At 43.0% G+C, this 24,275-nt stretch overlaps 2 protein-coding genes across 4 annotated transcripts; one reads left to right on the forward strand and one right to left on the reverse strand.

The window, feature by feature from the left end:
- Positions 1 to 1,176: 1,176 nt before the first annotated feature.
- Positions 1,177 to 23,824, forward strand: c9orf72 (C9orf72-SMCR8 complex subunit). Of its 3 annotated transcripts, XM_030356578.1 has the most exons (11): positions 1,231 to 1,453; positions 8,135 to 8,237; positions 8,342 to 8,840; positions 9,144 to 9,239; positions 10,113 to 10,177; positions 10,556 to 10,628; positions 10,842 to 10,958; positions 13,063 to 13,298; positions 13,432 to 13,489; positions 22,588 to 22,697; positions 23,299 to 23,720. In XM_030356578.1, the coding sequence occupies exons 3-11, from the start codon at positions 8,394 to 8,396 to the stop codon at positions 23,483 to 23,485; spliced, it is 1,389 nt and encodes a 462-aa protein (XP_030212438.1). In that variant the 5' UTR covers positions 1,231 to 1,453; positions 8,135 to 8,237; positions 8,342 to 8,393; the 3' UTR covers positions 23,486 to 23,720. The 3 variants fall into 3 exon arrangements, with proteins under 3 accessions (XP_030212439.1, XP_030212438.1, XP_030212437.1); XM_030356579.1 differs by lacking the exon at positions 8,135 to 8,237 and having other exon boundaries at positions 1,177 to 1,332; XM_030356577.1 differs by lacking the exon at positions 8,135 to 8,237 and having other exon boundaries at positions 1,236 to 1,453; positions 23,299 to 23,824.
- On the reverse strand, positions 15,508 to 16,791 carry LOC115543907 (uncharacterized). Its single transcript, XM_030356580.1, has 2 exons — positions 16,497 to 16,791; positions 15,508 to 16,193 (listed from the first exon to the last, which is right to left on the reverse strand). The coding sequence occupies exons 1-2, from the start codon at positions 16,652 to 16,654 to the stop codon at positions 15,569 to 15,571; spliced, it is 783 nt and encodes a 260-aa protein (XP_030212440.1). The 5' UTR covers positions 16,655 to 16,791; the 3' UTR covers positions 15,508 to 15,568.
- Positions 23,825 to 24,275: the final 451 nt, after the last annotated feature.

A 24,275-nucleotide genomic window follows, 5' to 3' on the forward strand; every position in this document is an offset into this window, starting at 1 on the left:
GAGGCAGACCCCCGCTAAAGGACCACTGTGTTTATTCGTCTGTGGTAGATAGTTTACATAGTCAATCTGTTAGAGTAGTTCCATATATATACGGTTTTTTTCAGCATGACATATCTTACCTTTGTTTGTGAAATGGTTTGATACAGGATCCATACCACCTTGTGGTTTAACAGCGTGAAAGACTTCCATGCACAGCCAAGAAAGACCCACTGACCCAATGACACACTCAGCCAAGTAGACCACTGACCCAATGACAGCCAAAGATGCACTCAGCCAAATGAAGACCCACTGACCCAAAGACGGCAAAAGACACACTCTGCCCACTAAAGACCCACTACCCAATGACAGGCCAATGGTAGGCCTGTCAGAATAAATAAATACATAGACGAGGATGGGATTAATAAGTAATAAGTAGCATAATGTGTGGTTGATGCAGGCCGGTAGAAGCAGCTTATGATCCACCTGTCACGTATGATTTGAGAACAATGAAAACAAACCAAAGAAAGATACTGCAATTCAGTCTATAAGTTATGTGTGTCGTTCAGCAGTGCACATAGCTGTGTTCGAAATCGTTCCCTATCATGGATGTAGTGCACTAAATAGGGTGCACGCCATTTTCTAGGGTGTTCGAATTCTCAGTGGTCCACTATATAGGGCACTATATAGTGGACTAGGGTACATACAAAATAGGGTACATACGATGTACCCTTCATGTTACTCCCGTATACCACAATGCAATGCGGTCGTGTTTTCCCGGATGAGAAGAAGAAGCTGAATTACAGCGAAAACGAATACATTTAATGATGGAGTCTCCGGCTTTCGTTTAGAAATGTCAACAATTTATTTGGGATTTAACATAGAATATTTAACATTCAAAATTAATTAAACAAGGAAATGTAACATTCAACATCAATACAACCTCCAGCTTTCGTCGTGAGTGCCCGGTTTGTTTACATGATCTGTCTGCGTCACACAAATACCCCAGCGCATTTACTGACGCAAATGACGTTTAGAAATCTTAAGCGTAGTGTCCGAATTCTCGTTTGTTCGTTCCCTAAATAGTGCACTATATCATGAACACTATATAGGGAATAGTGAGTGAGTGGATAGGGAGCGATTTCGAACACAGCTAGTGTGTGCACTCAATGACACTGAATTATAATTTCTTGCCAGGTGTAAAGAGTAGATTGTATTGTGACCTCCAGCCCTTTGGGGGGCAGCACTTGGCCTTATGGCCTCCAGCCCTGTGGGGGGCAGCACTGGAGCTCATGTCCCTCTGGGAATCAAGACACAAGAAGAAGACAAAGACGGGGAGGCGGAGGTGGACGGACGGTAACGCAGAACCCGTGATCATAATAACGGATCTACCTCGTTATTTGGATTTATTACTGAATATGACAATGGAGCTTTCTTTTAACCAGTCCTACGGTAGTTTTGTGAAGAAAGAGTTGTGGTAAGAGTCCAGATAATATCTTCTAAGGTAGAGAGGTAGGAGAGGCAGCTGTAATGTTTTGCCTTATGTCAAAGATATGTTTGTTGTATATTTGTTGTGTTGGTCAAAGATGTGGTACCGTTAGTCTTCTACTAGGTGCTAAATGTTAAACGGACTGCATTTAAACGGCGTTTTTCAAACCAGTTGCCACTCATGGCGCTTTGCACTACTGCCTCACATTCAACCATTCATGCACACATTCACAAACCGACGGCGGTGTGAATGTCCATGGGTGAACCCAGGCCCCCAGGAACAGTGCATACTTCCGCAATCCACCAGTGCTCTGCGGTATTGCAGCTGTTTAGCGGGCTGTGGAAGGGTCCCTCAATTCATGGAGGTCCGGTGTTACACCGAATCCTGCGTCCCACCGAAAAATGTGACCCCAGGGGGCGCTGTTGCACATTTTCTGCAACATGCACGTTTGCATTATTACAAAAACATTAATAAAACATAAGCTCTCCCCCCACCGGTGGGTCTTTCTTTTCTTGATCCTAACATTAATTCTAAACAGCGTTTTACACAGTAGCCTATAGGAAATGCTCAAAGGTAAATCAGCGTAATTTAACACTGACTATAGCTTTTAAAGGGACTCTCACCTTTGTTGCATTTTTACACTTTTTTTGGATAAGGTTAAATTGGTATTAATAAGATAATAACACTCTAATATGCAAGACAGACCCACCAGGAGTAAAAACAAACAATTATTTTACTCTCATAATATTTAGTGAAAACTTCAACCAATAAAATTCTTCGGACCGAAGGACCTTATTGGCCGACAGACCTGTCTGTTTGCTGCATGGATATAAGGTTTTCCGTCTGCTTCTTGTGGCGCATTCGGGCCCGCGTCATCAAGGCGCGTCCTCAACTAGAGGGTTTGTTTTGATTCCACGGCATACAGTAGCGACCGTAGCGACTGACGATGGCAGACCAAAGTGGTCCACGGCGTACTGAAACTGCACCATTCAGTCCGATTAGGGGACTCATCTCGGACTCAGACTCACAGAGTTACCCTCCTCTGGAGCCTCAGGAAGACCTCCAGACTGTTGGCCACCAACTGCACCATTCAGTCAGACAAGGGGACCCGATTCGGACTCAGACGCGAAGTTGTCACGCTACTCTGGAGCTCCAGGAAGACCTCCAGACCGTTGGCACCCAACCGCACCACTCAGTCCGATTACGGGACCCATTTCGGACTCAGACGCGACGTTGTCCCGCTACTCTGGAGCTCCAGGAAGACCTCCAGACCGTTGGCACTAGGGATGGGCAAAATGATTATTTTCCGGGAACTAGTTCTTTCAGTTCAGTCCACTATGATGATTCGTTTATTTGATTTGTTCGTTTTGATTCGTTCGTTACGTCAGATCACGTCATTTGGTGTCTGCCGCCCCCCCCCCGCGAGACGGCCGTGAGCATAATTTAAGCCACTTCTAGGCTCTAAACCCCGTGGAAATCGAGAAGATACACTACATAGTATAACCAAACGTCCCACCAATATTTATACCACTTGCTTACTCTCTATATTTCATTCATGGTTTTACATTTATAATTTTATTTTACTTTACATTTAATTCTTCATTGTTCAGGCCTTACAGAACTTTCATGGTCATAAATAAAAAATACGAACTGCAGTTTAATTTCTTTGTTTGTTCTTAAATTGACGTAGAATGGAGCAAAGACTCCTGGGATTGGGAAATGCGTTTATCCAATAAACAGATGGAGGTCAAGTCTATTTTCGAAAAAATGTAGGGGGATATATGAGTGGCCCCACGTCGAATGGTATGACCCAAGATACGTCAGACAGAAAGCGCGCATATTCGACGGTACCGCCTTGTCATTGGTTTACCCAGGTGCCATTGCTACCTCTCATTGGCTGAATCTTTGAGAACGTTGTAGACTCAATCAATATAAGTCGCGGGGAGACGAAGCTCTGTTCGTTTGTATATTTTATTTACGTGACCATATTATTAGTTTATGTTTAAAAAAAAGAGTTCTTGTTTTGGGGAACCAGTTCTTGTCGTTCACGTTCGGGATTCGTTCGTTGTAACGAATCGGTCGCGACCGACACATCCCTAGTTGGCACCAAACCGCACCACTCAGTCCAATTACGGGACCCATTTCGGACTCAGACGCGATGTTGTCCCGCTACTCTGGAGCTCCAGGAAGACCTCCAGACCGTTGGCACCCAACCGCACCACTCAGTCCGATTACGGGACCCATTTCGGACTCAGACGCGACGTTGTCCCGCTACTCTGGAGCTCCAGGAAGACATCCAGACCGTTGGCAACCAACCGCACCACTCAGTCCGATTACGGGACCCATTTCGGACTCAGACGCGACGTTGTCCCGCTACTCTGGAGCTCCAGGAAGACTTCCAGACCGTTGGCAAGCAACCGCACCACTCAGTCCAATTACGGGACCCATTTCGGACTCAGACGCGACGTTGTCCCGCTACTCTGGAGCTCCAGGAAGACCTCCAGACCGTTGGCACCCAACCGCACCACTCAGTCCGATTACGGGACCCATTTCGGACTCAGACGCAACGTTGTCCCTCTAATCTGGAGCTCCAGGAAGACCTCCAGACCGTTGGCAAACAACCGCACCATTCAGTCCGATTAGGGGACCCATTTCGGCCTCAGACGCTACGTTGTCCCGCTACTCTGTCCCGCTACTCTGTCCCGCTACTCCAGTGTTTCCCACAGACCAAGGACCAATGTGTGGTGCGGGGGTGGGTGGGGGGGGGTTGGGGCGGGCGGGCGGTGCGGCACGGCGGCGCGGCGGCGTCAGCGCACGAGTTTAGTTTTTACCAGAACTTTTGATTCTGTGACATTCAAGGAATGAATTGCAACAGACAACTAAAGCTGGAGGTTTTTATTTCAAGTACAAATTATCTCAAGACCTACCTGAACCAATATTTAACTTTTTTAGGAAAAATAAAATAAATAGTAACAATATACTACTAGGTACAACAAGGCAACTAACTAAAATAATGAATGCAATGCACATATTGTCAGGGAGGGCAGCCGACTGAGATCTAAGGACTTGGAAGGCTCCTAGGATGTCCAGCTCCTGGAACCTCCTTTGTTAGTTCTGTCTCCAGGCCAGTAATGTAGGGTTGGATGACCTACAATGAACAGATCAGCACATTTTCTCTACCAGGAACAGAAGGATCGAAATTACTTTCCCTACTCTTATTTTTTTAAAGTTAAAATCTACACTAATCTGTTTCCACCTCACCTGTTGTTTCAGCAACATTTTGTCTGCTGTCCTCCTGGCCTATATTAATCAGTATCTCTCCTGAACAGCCCGGCCCCTGAGAAGCACTGGGTTGTTCAGCACTGTTTGATGCCTAGGAACATTCAAAATAAATTGATTGTCTGGACGAGGCCTTTTTTGGTGCAGAAAAAACTTTTCAATACTCATCTAGATTAAAGCAACAAACATCAGAATAAAATAATATTAAGAATAGAATGTAATAAATGTTTTCTATTCTTTTTGATATGGGCACCGTATAGGCCTATCTAAACTATAACCGTATTTCATCTTAATCGCAGTGTTCGCTGCGTTACCAACGACGTTGTCTATGATGACGGGTGCGGGATGTTCAATATCAATAACGTTGAGTTCATAAAGCTAATATTACCTTTTCTGAGTTAACAAAAAATGTGGGCAGGTGTGTTAGACCACAGTATATCATACTAACCTTTGGTAAACTGCAAATGTCGCAGACCGTCTTCTCTGTGCCAAATATATTTTTCAATTGACCTCAAGCATTGCGCGTGGACAGGAGGAGCGGGCGAATCAGCCGTCAGTGAGTGTGCATGTAACTCCGCGTTTACATGCGGACACATCTGATCCGCATAGATGTGGAAGAACAGCTCAATCGGAATAGAAAGTATCATATATATATATACACCTCAATCGGTTCGGAATAGAATTCTATGCGGAATAGAAGAGGTGGTGTAGCCCGCTATAAACACTTATTCAGATTAGTTTGGGGTTTAACTTAGAGCAGCTGCAGTAGTTCGCAATTGGTCCACTCCGTCTGTACTTTAATGCACACCGAACTTTACCGCTATCAAGGAAATTGGATTTATTGCCTGATTCACGTCTTTGTTGCTAAGCGACGGGTGACATCGGTGGGTTCATGTGTTAGCGTATCGTCGCTCTCGCTCCGTGTGTGTGTGTGTGTGTGTACGAGAATGACAGGGAGAACGTGTGCTATGCGGAGATTAAGGGACCGAACGATTTTTAGATTTCCAAATCGTGTTATAAAAAAATAAATAATAATAATAATTTTAATTAATAAAAAAAAAAAGAAGACGGAATCAATTCGTGGTGCTCGATGTTGATTCTGTGGCGCCGCGCCACACAATGGTCTATGTATGGGAAACACTGTACTTTGTTTGTAATGCTCATACACCTTTCTTATACTCAGTGGGACCACTGTCCTTCAACATGGGGCCTCAAAACTGTATCACACGAAGCCCATGAAATTACAGTGAGCCACCTGCTAAATTTCTTGTTTACTAGACCCCTGGTAGATATTATGACCCCTGGGAGTCTAAACACAAACCATGGGAGTCGAAACACAAACCATGGGAGTCTAAAAACAACCCATGGGAGTCTAAACACAACCCATGGGAGTCTAGAACTTTTGTACTTTTGTAAAATAACGCTTAGTTTTGTACTAGGGGGTGGGGCATTGGAGGAAGGCGGGATGATTTGAATGTGCTGTAATTCTCAAATGCAACAAAGGTGAGAGTCCCTTTAATGGGTAAAAAAGCAATGGGCTGTGTTCCAATACCCGTACTTCCATGAACACTTAAAGGAAGTACACTATCTGCACTATCCGTACTCACTTGAGTACGCTAATTTTTCAGATGCGAGTGCTGTTCCAAATCGAGTACTCTGTGGTGCACTTACCGGAAATGACGATCACGACTGCCTGCGCGGCTCCTCCCCCGCAATAATCATCCCGCTTTGAACGGTGAACTCTTTAAGCCTAGCAGCTATAAAAAGCTATAAAAACTACAAAATGACTCTATTAATGCAGGCTATGTGGAAAATGCGCCGACTTTGGCTCAGCCTGGCTCCGCCTCTTCCGCTACGTAGCTAAGATGGCTGCCGTTGAGTACGGAGAGTGTCCTTCGATCCACACTTCACGATTAGCCCATTTTGAGTACAGCATCCGGGTCCTTGAAGTATACTTCTTTTCGCCGGATCCGAATTGGAACGTACTGCGTACTCAAATTTTGAGTACGCAGTACGGACAGTACGGGTATTGGAACACGGCCATGGTGAAGGACCGAACTAAACGCCCTATCATTGTATGGGTCTGTAAAATGCTAATCAAATCAAAACAAATGTAGTTATTAAGCACCTTTAATAAAAAGACAATAAAAATTGTCTTTATTTATTATGGGGTTGGCAGCCGAAAGGAGTCGTAGTGAAACCTGTTTCTTTAATAGATCCCATGTTTCGGCCCGGCATCCGAGAGGGCTCAATGCCGTGGACCTATTATGCAGATGGGGAGATTGTCGGTCTTGTCCACACCAGTCGCAGGGAGCTTGACGTCACATACGAGACGTGTAGTCTTTCTCATTGTGTTTTCTCTACAGCCTTTAACTGAACAATTGCACATTAAACGGTCAAACTCTTGACATGAAAGATTATCATTTAAATCCACAAATAACATGTGTAATCCGGGGCATATAAAGACTGGGACCATAAAATAATTACTTTCTCTCAATTGAAAGTGAAACCCATTCATATTTTTCGATCTCATAGGTGGCATGGGCTCTACCAGAAGGGACGTGACTTCGCCGCTCCATAACTCGCTCCAGTTCCTCTGCTTGCGATTAGGGATCGACCGATATATCAGTCGGCCGATATTATCGGCCGATATTCGCGTATTTCACGTGTATCGGTATCGGCCGATACGCGGCTGATTTTCGCCGATATTTTTTTCGCCAAGTTTATTATTATTTTTTTATTTTTTTTTTTTTACTTGTTCTACCTCACCTGTTTTTAATATTTGTTAAATATTGTTTTTTATATTGAAGTTCAATAAATGTTCCTTTTTTAAATTGAGACTTGTAAGATTTGTTATCAGTGTAATTTTTATGATTGAGGGAGCAAAAGCAGTATCTGCTCTAAATATCGGCTCAAGAAAATCGGTATCGGCGTATCGGCTAAGGCTGATGAAAAAATATCGGCATCGTATCGGCCCTTAAAAATCTGTATCGGTCGATCCCTACTTAACGATCATTGCGATCACCATTTATTGATCCATTCATTCAAAAGATCCTAAGACAAAGACTGGCATTCTATGTAATTCTTAATATTTAGTCTGTTGTTTTTATTGCTTTGTATTTGTATTTATCTTTGTTCTGTTTTGATTTGTGCAAGTGTTTTAAATATTTTACTAATTATAGGCCTACATGTAAGGTGTCCTTAAGTGGCCTGAAAGGTGCCCAATAATAAAATGCATTTTATTATTATTATTATTATTAATATAACATTATGGCTCCATCAAAAGCAATGTACACCTGCCCTTTACAGTTATTAGTTATACTTAACTACCTAGACATCTCTAATCTTATTCACATACAGTAGGCCTGATTTCCTCTGTATTTTTTTCAGTTTCAGTGGAACTTGTTTTTTAAACCTGACGCACCATCATATCTGTCTGATTTATTGCACCCACACGTTCCAGAAATAGAAAAAATATATTAAAAAACAAGTGGTAATTATGATTTGTTTTTTAAATACAAAAATGAAAATGTATACACAAGGTGTTTTTCTTTATTAGGTCTTTATAATGTATTTTATTTTTTTATCCATGTTTAGTAACCCACACTTCTGAAGACCTCAGTCCTCAGGATCCTAAGAGGTCATTACAATGTCGTCTGGCTACCCACCCCAGTCCCCTGCTGTGGCCAAGACAGAGGTCCCCTTAGATGGAGAATGCCCCCTCTTGGCGGCCACCTTTGCTTATTGGGACAACATTTTGGGTCCACGTGTGCGCCACATCTGGGCCCCTCGGGTTGATCAGTCTCTTTTGCTCAGTGATGGAGAAATCACTTTCCTGGCCAACCACACCCTGAACGGTGAGATCCTGCGCAGCGCCGAGTGCGGCGCCGTGGACGTCAAGTTCTTTGTCCTGGCAGAGAAAGGTGTGATCATTGTGTCCCTGATCTTCGACGGAGAGCTGAAGGGGGATAAGAACACCTGTGCCCTCTCGATCATCCTGCCGCAGACCGAGCTGGCCTTCTACCTCCCTCTCCACGCTATATGCGTTGAACGGTTTCAACACGTCATCCGCAAGGGACGCATTTGGATGCAAAAGGTTTCCTACTTGATAACTGACACATTTTCTTCCATAATTTCACCAAAGTTTTTTTTTCCTATTCTCCACGCAACATTTGAACAAGTCTTAGTTGTAGTACATGAAGTTGCATTGCTTAGTAACCATGAGGGAAAGGCACTTTATTTAGCAAATATGACAAGATGTTGCAACGTATGAAAAACTGTAAACTGCTCCTGGGGCGGACTGAACACGAAGCATAAAACATGGTATAGAAGTGTTTAGATGTTTAGATGGAGTTTAAACTATTTAATCTAAGTGGTGCGGACTGCTTCCTGTCTTCAGGGTTACAACATTATCTCAGTGTTGAGCTCGGAGATCCTTCCCATCATGGAGTTACTGGCCTCTATGAAAACGCATCGAGTGCAGGAGGATATAGACGTAAGTAACATGACCACACATTTGTGCCATTGGGAGGAAGATCAAATGTCTGAAATATAAGAAGAATAATCAGGATAATAAACAATTGGGTTCCTACGTTTTTCGTAGGACCGCTTATAATATAAACCTACTTAAAGAAACCCTAGCTACTGTGCCAATCAAACATTCCGAGTCTGGATTATATTTGCTGTTGTGAGCTCTAGCAGGTTCTCCAGCCATTCTACTAATGGGTCTACAGTTGCACAGCCTTGCTGTAACATCACTGATTGGATATATTTTCATCACAATTTGTAAACCAAGCCACCTTTTGTACTCTGGAAAGCTTTGTGTTGACATGAGATTGAAATTCTAATGAAACTGAAGAAACATAATCAACATACTGGAGCTTTAGATTAGGGCTGCTCGATTATGGAAAAAATCATAATCACGATTATTTTGGTCAATATTGAAATCACCATTATTCAAACAATAATTTTATTGAGTTTGAAAACATGATGTATTTATTCAGCATGTCTCCCAATAAACACTTTGTAATTGAGAACTTTTCGCCTTAAAGAAATACACAAAATAGTCTTTTAGATTTGAAAATGTTCAAATCTAAAATAATATGCAGATATGTATCCAGCTGTGCTGCACTTTCTATAAAACATTTAATAAAATAAATAAAGAAATCGAAAATTCGATTATAATAGTTTTGTGATCGTTTGACGCTAAAATTGAAATCGTGATCATGATTCGATTAATCGCCCAGCCCTACTTTAGATTATCCAGGTTTGGTCGATAACAAATGCCAATGCATCCATCACAAGAAATTTCTTATGGATAACAACCCAATTTATTTGAACTCTTTCTCTACAAAACCTTCTGCGCTAGATCAGAGACACGGTTTTAAATGACGATGATATCGGAGACAGCTGCCATGAAGATTTCCTCCACAAGTGAGTACATTCATGATTCCTTTCGTAGTACAGCACAATCAGAACCTCTGGATCATCCATTCTGGTCCGGTCACATGTGGTTTAATTTCATAAACCAATAAAAAAAAAGGAATTATACATATCCGTTAGTAAAAGTAATGTAATGTCCTTTTTGGGTATAGCATCTTCCTGTTAACACAAGCATGTTGAATATCTCTTTGTTTGACTGTGGTTGCATGAAAGACAGCTGTTGTCAAAACCACCCCAGGTGATCAAGTGATGTACACAACTCTGTGGACAACACAGCTGGTAGAAACGTCTCAATGATAACTTGGATAAAAGCGTCTGCTAAATGCCCTAAATGTAATTGTAAATGATCTCCCGTGTGTGTGCCCTCAGAGCCATCAGTTCCCATCTGCAGACCTGCGGCTGTTCCATGGTTGTTGGAAGTAACCCGGATAAAGTGAACAAGGTGAATGGAGGTCCCTGTGGACAGGGGGCAGACTGCTGCATCACCTGCATTTTTTTCTTACATTTGATAAATTTTTCATACCATAAGCAACACGTTGCACAGCGAAACGTATTGGCTTAAGGCTCTGCTTTGTGTGGGCTGTCTTTGCCTTGTCATCTGTACAGCTGTGAAGGCATCCTGTATCAACTCTGAATGTGTCTCCCCTTTTGTTAGATGGTTCGGACGCTCTGCCTCTTTCTCACGCCGTCTGAAAGGAAATGTTCCCGCCTTTGCAAGGCGGACTCTTCCTTCAAGTACGAGACTGGCCTGTTTGTTCAGGGGCTGCTCAAGGTACCAAGATATTAGATTTGATGCTACGTTGTATAACCTATGTTTTTGGTGACTTCATTCCCTCTTCTCTATTCACACGTATTAGGGATTGGGCACGAGTAGTAAATTCCAAACTCGAGTGATCGAAGGAATTCCTCGAGGATCAATCGAGTACTCGTTTAATCAAATCTATTTTTAGAATGCAACGCATCTGCAGCAGGAATAGGCCTAATGATGAACGGCAATATTACCAACCAAACATGTAATGCTTATTCTCCATCAAAACAGTCAGTTATCAGAGTATTCATTATTTATTTTTGCAAACGTTCAAAACACATTTTCCTTACAAAAATAAATATGCGTCTCACAATTTAAATCACGTCGAACCAAGGCCTGTAACGGTTTAAAAAAAACAAAAACGAAACAAGTAGCCTAACCATTGCAAATAATTTAAAGCTGCAAATAAAACGGCAGCAAATGGACTATGGAAATACTCAGCGTTGTGATCTTCTCTACACGGCCGGGACTACAGCTGCGTCTTGCGGCGGTGAAAATAGCCGACGCACTTGGTTGCTGCTGGTCTGCTTTCCCGAACTCACCGTTGTGTTTCAGGAGCATGTGTTGCCGCATAGTACTTACCCTGGTAGCTCGATTTTGCTTGGCATATTTTACATTTCACCTTATGATCTCCTATTTCTTTAAAGTATTTAAATTCTTCGCTGCGCTTTGCTTTAACCGCCATCTCTTAACTTTTTGAATTCTGGCGTGCCTGTACACGGCACGGCACACGCCACACAGAAATTATACATTTCATTTGCTTTTTGCCCATGGCATGTGTTAGTGGCGCCGCACAGAAAATTGATACATTTGCTTCAGAAAACTTTGTTTGTGTGTGTATATGCAAACTCGAGTTTGCCTGTCCACCAACCGAGTTCATTTGTAGGAGTACTCGAGTAATCTATTCCTCACGCCCATCCCTAACACGTATCCATTTAGCAGACAACACTTTTATCCAAGCCACTTCAAAGTTTGGCACATTTACATTTACATTTAGGGCATTTGGCAGACGTTTTTATCCAAAGTGACTTACAATAAGTTCATTTGTCAGAAGAAGGTGAAACAATATATCGCAGTCGGTACATTAAAGATGTTCGAGTACTGTAACAGTGCTGCTTCCAACTGTAACAATCAAAACAATCAATCCACATTGGATGAGCTACCTTAGGTTTTTGTGCTGCACCACCTCGTTAACAGCAGACCCTGCAGAGCGTGCGGTACGGTGTCGCCATTGGAATAATAAATAAATCATTAGTGATTATTTGATGACCCAACATTAGCTTTTCTTGCCCGAGATTTCAAAATGATGATTGCAATTCGGAATTCATAATTGTATCCACTCTGACTTTAGCCTGACTAATTTAGCACATAAAAAACATTTTAAAGGGGACCTATTATGCTTTTTCGACTTTTATGACCTATAAACGTTGTTATAATGATTGATAGTCATGTTTAACCATACTAAAGTGTCAAATAATGACGCACATGCATTTCGACGTATTCCCTGCTGACAGTCTGTGGTGGCTGTGCAGAGCGCTAAACACTCGGGACAACGTTTGCGATTCACTTGTTCACATTTCCGGGAGATCATCTACGTAGAGGCACTCCTGCCGCACCCCCATATGCCTGGTCAAATCCGCCCGCGCGCGCGCTTCAAGGAAGGTAACCAATAATAACGGAGTTGGGTTGGCAGGAGGGGGGCGAGGGGGCGGAGATGGACGAAACTGAGCGTTAACAGAGAATGCTGAAAGCGCCCAGATGAGAGGAAGAGTTTCCCGAAAATCTACATCGTTTTTTTTGCATGGTTAAACATGACTATCAATCATTATTACAACGTTTATAGGTCATGAAAGTCGAAAAGCATAATAGGTCCCCTTTAATGAAAAGCCAGTTTCTTTGGTTTTGTGTTGATTTACCAAGTTTTTTTTAATGACTATGAACCACTCAGTTTCCTGAGTTAATGAGTCCCTGATTTAATTACTTGTTCTTGTAGTTTGACATTGGTGTGGAAGGAGCATTGATTTTTCAATTACACATTATTATAATGTTATCGTTTTTCCACTTGTAGGACTCCACCGGTAGCTTTGTGCTGCCCTTCAGACAGGTGCTGTACTCGCCTTACCCGACTACACACATCGACGTGGACATCAACACCGTGAAGCAAATGCCGCCGTGCCAAGAACACACATATAACCAGCGGCGCTATATGCGTTCAGAGCTCAGTGCGCTATGGCGGGCAGTCAGTGAGGATGACATCGCCCCCGACATGATCATTCACACCGACGAGGGTTTCACACCTGACCTGTAAGGCTGAATGTTGGATCAGTACTCAGTAAAACACAGTACTACTGTTGTACCTGGAATATAATGTGAATTTACTGAATACTTCTCTCTCTTTCATAACAAATATTTTTGTCAAATCCTCTCATCTTTTTAGAAATATCTTTCAAGATGTCATGCACAGAGATACACTGGTGAAGTCATTCATTGATGAGGTAAGCTATAACTCTCGTTAATGGTTTTAATTAATGCTTTTTGTAGTGACAGGCACACCCTTTTCCATTACTTAGTAGAAGCAGCTTTGGCAGCAATCATAGCTCCGATGTCCTGGGTTTGGCTTTAATAGACATAGTTAAAGGTCCCATGGCATGCTGATTTATAGATGCTTTATTATAGATATTAGTGGGCCCCTAACGCAGTATTTGAAGACGTTCGCGAACTTCAGCCGTGGTGCAGAATTACAGCCACTACGACCCAGTCGCACATTGAGCTTTCCCCAAATGCGCCGTTTCGGTGTCTGTAGCTTTAAAGCAAATGAGGAGATGAGAGGCGGGTCAAGGAGGAGGGTGGGGGTGTGGCCCTGAGCAGCTTGCGGCCACGGTAGTGGAGTCCTGGAGCTCTATATCTAAATAATACCATATTATCTGTAGATATCATTATCGTGGTGCGCACAAACTTGTGATCATGCATGTATTCTGCTAACTGCACTGTCTATAACTATTTGATAGGACGTTATTTGTATCATCTGGCTATTTCCTTATTTTTCCTTGTACAAACCATTTGCGTTAATGTATCGCTCATAAACTGTTACATCTAAGATAGGGTTGTTGCTGTCGGTGGCAATGTCCACGTGGTGAGGACAGCACTAATCCAGGATTATAATCTGAACCGCTCCGTATGGTCGGCTGTATCGTGGGCTGGTGATAGTGTTGTTGGACGGGGATCCATTTGACCTTTTGGGCACGTGCTCGATCAATCTGGGGCTGTATTCCGTAATAGTCTTGGGGCTAAAAGTAGCTCATAAATTGCGAATTTAGGAGAAACAAAAAATAATGGCCGTGTAAGTCTTCAATTTTGGAGACCTTAAAAGTCCTCGAGAGGACTCCTAACTTAGTAAGACCTATTAACAAAGAATCTTAAAATTGCTGGACTGCGGATACAACGTCATTATCGTGGTCTTCACAAACTTTTCATTATGTGAATACTCTGCTAACTGCACTGTCCATATCTATTTGATAGGACTTAAATTGTAGCCTCGGCTATTTCCTTATTTTTCGTTGATTTTGTGGGCTTGTTTGTGGGATGTTGCGGATGAGTTTCACCGAGACTGCCTGCACTCAACAACCAATCACTGTACTGACTGCTTCTAAACTTGTGCACGAGAATCGATTTAAGGGGGCGTCACTCTAACTTCACTCTTATGCAGTGGCGGCTCCTGACATTTTTTTCAGGTGGTGCAATTTCCCCCCGTTATGTCCATAAGTACCATAAAAGTCCATAGGACTGAGGTATATTTGCCTAGGTAGCAAGACCATTTCCCTAACTTGTTAGCGCATATAAATTCAGGTATCAGATATCAATTAAGCAGGCTGACAGTTTACCAAAAGACCAAAGGAGAGACTCAATTGCAGAGAGGCAGACAAGGAAGGTCAACTTCAAATGTTTTACTGAGTCAAAAAGGTGCTTGAACAAAGGCATATATTTTGCCACAGTTCAAAATGCTCAGTAGGTAGCAGTAAAAAGTCACAATACAAAAATCCAACACAGTAGATCCAATGGAAAAATATCAAAGAATATCCAACATCCACAAGTAAGCTTCTTCTCAAAAATAAAAAAAGTCACAGTCTTAGCAAGGTGTAAACATTCAGAGTCCAAAAAGACAACCGAGTACAAGAGAAACATCAATTTACAAGTCAAGTGATCTGCAGGTGACAATCCCAAGACTGAGCACTGGCAAAGAAACTGAGGAGGCATTTGAAGGGAAACTAAATGAGGTACATGTGATAAGCAATTTGCTGAACAAGGTTTACTCTAAAAGAAAACATGACTCACTAACCTCACACTGAAATATTCAAGCATGGCAATGTTATACTGCAATTGAAAAAAGCAACCTTAACACTGCTTTGTTTAATACAAAATACACGAGAGAGAGAGAGAGAGAGAGAGAGAGAGAGAGAGAGAGAGAGAGAGAGAGAGAGAGAGAGAGAGAGAGAGAGAGAGAGAGAGAGAGAGAGAGAGAGAGAGAGAGAGAGAGAGAGAGAGAGAGAGAGAGAGAGAGAGAGAGAGAGAGAGAATCACTTGTACTGGAATTGGCTGCGTCTCTCTTTTAATGCAGCAAAGCAGTCAATGACTCTCTCATTGAAGTCAGGCATGCTAAGGACAAGTTTCCGTTCCATTGAAAGCATGGCCAGGGCGTTAAGACGTTCCTGGCCCATGGAGTTGCGCAGGAAGGTCTTTATCCTCTTCAAAGTTGAGAAGCATCTCTCTGCTTCAGAGGTGGTCATGGGTGTGGTGATAATGATGTTCAACAGACCAACAGTCTCTGAGAACGTGTCCTGTAGGTTGTAGGACATGAGCAGCTGGTAAACTGCCAGTGCACCACAACATCCCTTAAACTCTGGGTTTTCGTAGATGAGGGAGAGCTCTGTGTGCAGCTTTGTTTGATCCAGCATGGGGTATGCCTTCACAGTGGCATGCAGCGCTTCGTTTGGAAATGAATGGCAGTACCTTCCAAACAGATCTCCTTGCAGTAAGGTGGCACTAACTAGGTGGTCGGTGAAGGAAAACCGCTCCTTGCAGTGAGCCAAGATGGTGTCACAGATCTCTTTAGCCATCCTCTGCTTTTCTTCCTCTCCCAACGCTGTCCTTGATCGTTTGGCAGCTGGTACTCCCTGGACCTGCTGAAGTGAGGGGGAGCCCCTGAGAAAATACACAAAATTTTTTGTTAGTTGGGCCATTTGCTGTTGTGTAGTCTACATGCTACAGGCTGTTTATCCATTTGAAACATCATTATTTCACTGTATCCTTTTAACAACATAAAACACACACAGAACTCTTTAGTTCACAACTTTTCTTTAGTTTTGCAAAGGATTTTAAGCTAGTGCAGTCATTTCAACAAACTAGACTACACCACAGAGGCTACATTTAATTAATCATTATTGGCATAATTTAATTAATCATTATTGGTACAACATAGTTATCAATATATTCTAATAATCGTACCTTATGGCCTGCACACTGCTTGTGAACCTCTGGAGGGCCCGCTGGATGAGTACTGCATCGATGTCCTTCTGCTGGAGTTGCTGGTACAGGATGTCCACATGGGGCATGATGTTGTGAAAAACGCTCAAGAAAAAAACGAAGTCTTCATCTTGCAGCATTCGGATGAACCCAGATGCCTCTCTCACTGTTGGTTGGTCAAATGATGTCTTGATGGTTTCGAAACATTCAATGAGGTCGGCTCGATTCTCACTGACAGTGTTGACGATCCTGCTGTTGAAATTCCATCTTGTAGCTGAAGCCCTCGGCAGTCTCCGGGCGACGACCTGATCGAGAATGCTGGTCCTCTTCGGTGAACGGGAAAAAAACTCGAAATCCCACTCAGCTCAGAAAAAAACCTTCACTTTGCTTATGTTGGATGTGGCTTGCTGCATGATCCGGTTCAGTTGGTGTGCGTAACAATGCACATAATGTGCATTTTTGAAGTGTTCACGCACCTTTTGCTGCACACCAGCCTTCTCTCCCCTCATCACACTGGCACCATCATACGCTTGAGCGATTAGTTTCTCTCTCTCGCGTCGGAAAACAGACTGTTCAGTCGCTCCAGGATCACATTCGCTATAGAGGTCGCCGTTGACTCGGTGAGGGGAAGAAACTCAAAAAAACGTTCATGCACTGCATACTTGCCGTCGATGTATCGGAGAACAAGAACCAGCTGAGTCTGCGTGCTGACATCGGTGGTCTCGTCAGCCTGGATGGCTACAAAGTTCGCAGCCTTCACCTCCTCGACAATCCGTTCCTTCACCACACCCAGCATACACCCCAGCAGTTCGTTTTGAATCGTCTTGGATGTACCCTTGAAGACACTTGCCGTTTTCAGGTGCTCATCAAACACCTCATCCAACTGTGCCACAAAATCGACAAGGCCCCGAAAAATACCAGGGTTGGCGGAGCCCTCGGTTTCGTCTCTGCCTCGCAAAGCTAGCTCAAAAATGCCGCAAAACTTCACACACTGGATGAGCCAATTGAGTGTTCACTCTCCCTAAAGCTGAAAACTTCAGACAGCTGTCCATGTGGTTTTTTGCCTTCTCGTTCTTTTTAACTTTGTCAGACAGATGTTGCATATCCGTTACCCCTTTTATTGTCCACGCTGTACCGTCTGCCGTGTTGTTTTCTGGGTGGAAGAGAAGGCAGGGGTAGCAAAAAAGAGCATTGGCTACATCACAGCCGGCTAGCCAGGTTTTTCTGTGGTACCAGTTATTTTTAAAATCGTGTGTAGGCCTTCTCCCCTTTCGTTGACACTTCCTTCTCCGCATTAGTACGACGACTAAAGGGCACTTCTCTCAGAGACACTACAGTATTGCACTTGACACTCGCCATCTTCTTCGTAGAATGTTCATGTTCCCGCGGGTTAGCAACAGACAGATGACGTAAGCACGTCGTTTGTGCGAGCACATAAACCCTCATAGAAAATGTATTGGGAGCATGATTTTTGAAAAAAACGGACGTACCATGAATGTCAATGGGAGAGTTCTGTTGCAAATTTGGGCTTGACAGAAATCGCCCCAGATGGGCGTGGCAACACCAGGCGCGACCTTAATCTGATTGGACAATGACATATACAACCAGTTTGCATACAGCAGATTAATCACCCGCCCTAACAACTAGATACAAAAAAAAAAAAAAGAAACTCCGTGTTTGGTAGTGCGTCGCACAAATCGCCCCTATGAAGGAACCGCCACTGCTCTTGTGGTGTGTTCCAGATGCCTCGTACACCTCCCGCACAAGTAGCTCTTGGGATGTAAGGTGTAATCCATTTGTATGGTACGCCAGTAAATCTCCCAGCCATCTGCCCCCTTTTGGTCGGTCCCACTCGCTATTCTGAAAGTAGAGCGAGTTAAGTGATGGTGTGTTCCTGAAACCTCGGACGCCAGCCTTCCAAGTTGCACTTTTGATGTAATTTCCAGTCTCAGAGCTTTTATAGTGTTCCTGTTCGACTAGTCCTGTAGTCTATTTAGCAAACCAGCTTGAAAACAAACGAGACAACTTTACATTGTATTGCACGCACAGCAAGACCATGCAATGCATAAATTGGTGACCGGAAGAAAGTAGCAATGTAATCAAGTGTATAAGAGCATTTAAAATCAACATAAAATGACTAACGTGGTACAAATACAAAGAAAATAAATCTCTTCACGGGTGCAGCAATTTTTTTGAGCACTCTCGGCCTACTCTCAGAAGTCTGAGAGCTGAAAATAAAAAGGGGGGTTGCCTCCGAGAAATGCAACAAGAAAGCTGGGAGATTTTCCAACTTCCGACTCGGAAGACAGCCTCCGAGGATTCAGGAACACACCATCTGTTGGCTAAATCTGGCCCCAGTTGCCGAAAGGAAGTAGAATCATCAGAGCGTCATAAGGTGTCGTTCACGAGAACTTCCCAACGTCGTGAAAATTATTTCCCCATAATTCCCAGCGATCTGAACGGGCCATTACACCGGGATTCCACCGGACGTGTACGCGCCGCGGAACGGCTGCGTCCTCTGCCCTGCGTCCATTCCTACCGTGTTCACGCGAGATCACGCGATAATCCTAAACCTAATGTACTCACCTTCCACTCCCAAAATTATTGCAATTAAATGCCACGCTTTGTCCTTTCTGACATTTTCCTTATAAAAAGGATGATTTGGTACATAAATGACTTCATGTTGCTGAACTTCGACAATGAGTCTCTCGTCGTCCATGTTGCCGACCCTCTGAGACCCTTTGATTGATTGACTGCTGACCTGGTGCCAACGGTCATGACGTAATAATGTTGATGTGAAGTTACATGAGCTGAGTATTGTGTTTTATTTAGAAAATTGACCGGATGCTCTATGGCTTTTACTTTTTCACTTCCTGCCCTGCTCGATCTGCTCTGTTGAAATTGACGCGGTTTAGCAGCGGCTCGCGGCAAAAATAGAAGTGCGACGGAAAGATAGCGCCGCGGCGTGGCACGCCGCTCCTGGGACGCTGCTGAACCGTTCCGCGGCGCGCCCGGTGGAAATGGTCTCATTGATTAGAGTGGAAGCGATCAGCAGCGGTGACCGCGGCTCAGCCGTGCTGCGGCGCGTACGCCTCCGATGGAATCGAGCCTTTAACCCTACATGCCCACTACCTCCGTCAGTCAACGGACGTGGGAAGGCGTTGCTGACTGATGGGGGAGTAGTCTTTGCAGAGGCATCCATCAGCCAATCAAATCACTTCGCCGGGTTCTTCCCGCTTCTTCCTGCTTGTTGCTATGCAAGATGACCCGCTTTCCAGTATCGTCAGAGCCCGAGTCGCGTCACAGTGCTTAAATTTGCATACGTGATCTGATTGGATGACGGATCCGTCGCTGCCGAAAAAGTTGAACATTTTTCAACTTTTTGACTGAGCCGAAGGCTCCAACGGAACGGACGGATCCACAATGCATTGCGCGTCCGTCCCCATTCAAAGTCAATGGAGATCAGTCAACGGACGGAGGTAATGGGCACGGGGCGTTAGGCCTTCACACACCGGCGCCGCAGCGGCGCGTCAAAAACTCCGCCCCCATTATTCCGGATGTACTAGCCCACGCCGGCGCCGACTAGCTGCGCGGCAGCGTTCCGCAACGCGCCGCCCAACTAGTCTTCGAGCCAATGTTCTATTCCCTAGCGTCGCCGCCCCTGAAAAAGCGCTTTGTAAAAGCTGGTTTGTACATCCCGGCTCCCGTAGGCACCTCTATATCTACTCCTCACCACTGGATGTGGCCCTCTTTCGTTTGTGAGAAAACTATTCTGAGAGAATGGACGATGAGAGACTGGTCGTCGAGGTGGAAAAGTATGTCGAATTATATGACCAAAGTTCCCGTCATTATAAAGACAACACCAAAAAGGACATTGCCTGGCGAGCCATAGCTCTGGAGATTGGCTCTTCAGGTGAGAAATCAACAATGGTGGACTAAGTACCCAAACCATTAACCATAATGGGAAATAGACTAAATCAAGTCACATATAATCACACCATGTAGGTAGAAACCAGATTACTTGTAATATATATATTTTTATTTAAGGCAAGGCAACTTCATTTATATAGCACTTTTCATGCATGAAGCAGACTCAAAGTGCTTCACATAGAAACATTCTCATACAATAAAATAGATAAGTAAAAGAAAACACAGGCCAAGCTCAAAAATGCATTGTCATGTATTAACTGTCTCTCTGGTATCAGATCATGTATTAACTGTCTCTCTGGATTTAAGGAAAAATAACATTAAGTGTCTCGAGCACTCAAATAAAATACACTGGCTACTGAATCCAGCACAGCAATAACATCACTGTATTTATCCCGAGGGATAAAAAAAAAGTATATATATATATGCAAAAGAGTATACCAGAGAGGGATAATAACTAGATTATAAGTCATCATATAGGCTGCACCATATGGTTCTGCCATTGCACACTTAGTAGCGAATTGAAATATTGGCGTGCCTCTCAGGATCTGCACGGAGCTCCTGGACTGTGGCATACCCCCTGTTCTTGTCTCCGTTCATTGATGGGGTGCACCCAAACCCTTCGTCTTCTCCTTGCCCGCCTACAGCGCAGGAGAAGAAGGGCAGCCCCCCTCTGTCTGGCAACAGTTATTTGTTCTGTTGAAATAAAAAAAACTCAATAGAATGTAAAAGAGCTTGCTCAATTAAAATGGATAACTACTGGCTGCATACATGTAAATGTGTAGCTATGTTAAGGTTATATAGATGAATAGATAGATAGATAGATAGATAGATAGATAGATGGATAGATAGATACTGTATTGGTCCCAATGGCGATCAATAAAGCCATCCAGGAGTTCAATACAATAAATACACACAATAACAATTGGCCTTAAAAGGTGAATGCACTATATACTAAAAAGGCTTAATAGAAGGTCCTGCACTTATTGAGATTGTTGATGCAGTAGATGAATAATATAAAATAAATAAGAAATTATACATTTTTCAAATTATTCAGCCAAAAAGATGGAAAATAAATAAACTAGGCTACAAAAGGCTACTCACCCATTGCGTTCCGTCTCTTTGCTGCGGTTGATTGACAGGTGACATCCTGATTTTATACTGCAGCGCGGCCGTCGCGCCGCCTCCTGTTGGTGCTAGGGGCGGCTTTTGACGCGCGTAAAATGCGCGCTGCGCCGCTGCGTGAAGGCCTTTAACGCCAGCGTAGCGCTGCCTTGCGAGCCAGCCGTATTCACGCAAGATCACTAATAATCCTAAACCTAATGTACTCACCTTCCACTCCCAAAACTATTGCAATTAAATGCAATGCTTTGTCCTTTCTGACATTTTCCTTATAAAAAGGATGATTTGGTACATAAATGACTTCATTCAGGAAGCGATCAGCAGCGGTGACCGCGGCGCAGCCGTGCCGCGGTGCGTACGCCTCCGGTGGAATCGAGCCTTTAGTGATTTATCCTTCCTATGAGTTGGTCTCAGCGGCTTTGAAAATTACTTTTTAAAAAAAACTCTTGCGCAAAACCTTAAGATAAAAAACTTTGTGAATACGGCCCCTCGAGACCATGTCAAGGGCTCACCATAATGTAACCGAGAGCAGAGCTCGACAGAGACTTCCTTTGACTTCATGTTTTTTGATTCTGACATGCACTGTCAATTGTTAGAACTTGCATACACAGGTTTCTAAATAATGTTGCTATTAAATTCTGGAAAAATCGAAAGGACGATCAGAAACAAACAATACAGTCAATTTGAAATGCCACAGCCGAGTGGGAGATTACAGTTTGTGATTTAATACCTTTGCGTAGTCGTTATGGGTTGATGTGGAGAAAGCTGGCCATGAATCTTAATTTGTTTTTCTTCAATTCTGATAAAATCCCAACACAATATACCAATGCAGTGTTTGCAGTGCATACATTTAAAACAGTATATTGTAATGTTTCACAGGTAGAATATATGCAATGTTTTTATCTCTATATACGTGGACTGGGTGTTGGTGTTGGTGATTGTATGTAATTTATACTGTTATCGAAATTTGTAATGTAGATTAGATTTGTGGTTTTTATTTTGAACTTCGGTCTCTGATTCACAGGTGTTCATGTTAAAGCCCAGTCTGTCCCTGCGGAGCACCTACGTCACCCAGTTCCTGCTGCTAATCCACAGAAAGGCTCTGACCCTTCTGAAGTACATCGAAGATGAGACGTGAGTGGTGTTGATGGTTGTGCAGTACCACTGCCTTCTGATCCATGAGGCTGATATATCATTCAAATCATAATGCGATGGAATGGCCACTTGAAGACATTTGAGTGAATGGACCTGTTTGGAACTGGTGAATTGTATATTATACGATATTATACGTTTATTTCTGCATTTGTCAGAGCGTGCAAGAAGCGATTCAAAAACATTTTCCATTATATATATATCGACCTCTTTGCTGCCTGTGCTAATAGTAGATCTATCGATCGTTCATGGCAGTTGTGCTGTGATGTGAACAAGTGGGCTTGTACTCATGGGACCAAGGGATTCATTTTTTAAGGAATTGAGCTATTGACTGTAGACTAATGATACCATAACATCATGTTAATATTACCAGCATACAAGGAACAAACCAGGAACATTCTCAACATAAACATATATCCAATTAGAATTGGGTGGAGCAGGGGTCAACCAAGAAGGCCATCGTCATCTCAGACATACTCATTGTTTAGATTTGATATCAAGCATCTTAATAAGAAAATATTTTAATTCGTAAAAATATAAATAATAATATGCTTGAATAATCAATCCACACCTCATTCCACAGTCAAAAAGGGAAGAAGCCGTTCCGCTCCCTGCGCAGCCTGAAGGCGGACCTGGACCTGGCAGTGGACGGAGACCTCAGCATTGTGATGGCGCTCGCTGAGAAGCTCCGAGCAGGACTACACTCGTTCGTGTTTGGGGTGCCCTGCTACACCAGCGCCCAGGACAGAGACGTGCACATGAGCTTTTAATCTTCTTGGGTTACAGATGTCACATCCAACAAAAACTGAGCCTAATGTATTTATTGGATTGTAATTAAGTGACTTTATCCGGATTGTTCATTAAGATAATCTAATCAATCTGTCTTATCTACATCTTAACTTAAATTTGCCACAAGGATGAAGCTTTTATTTTTAATTGATCCTTTGAAATGGGTCTACACCTAGTATTCAATCGTCGTGCTGTGGCATGTTTTCAATAACAATTTGTCTTTGAATTTTAATGTTCAAAAAAAGTGTTTGATTTGCCCATTGTTGTATTGTCTTTATATGTATTGCAACCAACTGTTAATAAAACGATAAATAGCTCATGCCTCTAGCGCATCAAATTATTATTTTGTGAAATGTTATGTGTTTGAACTGCCGACATATTAATTTATCCTATTTTATCCTATATTTAATTGATCTCTTATGTCCCTGGTTGTTTATATGGTGTTATATATATATATCACTGTTTGTTCATTGTTCATTGTTATTGTCTTAATGTATGCACCTTATTCACCAAGCCAAATTCCTGGGTGGTGTAAAACCCTTGGCAATTAAATCCTTTCTGATTCTGATATTAATATTGGAATGGCTTCTCATATCTAATCCCATTGTTGGTTATTTATGAGCCACTCGACTCATTGGGGTCATCTGAGCTTCTTAGTATCCACTTCTTATGATTAATGGGACAGTTAGTGATTGACAATCCTGTGTTTCGGTCTATATATATATAAGTTTATACATACGATAAACATGAGGAAAACATGTTTAATGAATA

The sequence above is a fragment of the Gadus morhua genome, chromosome 5, assembly GCF_902167405.1.
Source record: "Gadus morhua chromosome 5, gadMor3.0, whole genome shotgun sequence".
Lineage (NCBI taxonomy): Eukaryota > Metazoa > Chordata > Actinopteri > Gadiformes > Gadidae > Gadus > Gadus morhua.

Excerpts from the sequence above, each read along its gene's own strand:
- c9orf72 (XM_030356579.1), top strand. The coding sequence starts at position 8,394 with ATGTCGTCTGGCTACCCACCCCAGTCCCCTGCTGTGGCCAAGACAGAG. Across the intron at positions 13,299-13,431 it reads GAGGGTTTCACACCTGACCT|AAATATCTTTCAAGATGTCA; the intron begins GTAAGGCTGAAT and ends TCATCTTTTTAG. Across the intron at positions 22,698-23,298 it reads AAGTACATCGAAGATGAGAC|TCAAAAAGGGAAGAAGCCGT; the intron begins GTGAGTGGTGTT and ends CTCATTCCACAG.
- LOC115543907 (XM_030356580.1), bottom strand. The coding sequence starts at position 16,654 with ATGCTGCAAGATGAAGACTTCGTTTTTTTCTTGAGCGTTTTTCACAAC. Across the intron at positions 16,194-16,496 it reads AGCAGTGTGCAGGCCATAAG|GGGCTCCCCCTCACTTCAGC; the intron begins GTACGATTATTA and ends GTATTTTCTCAG.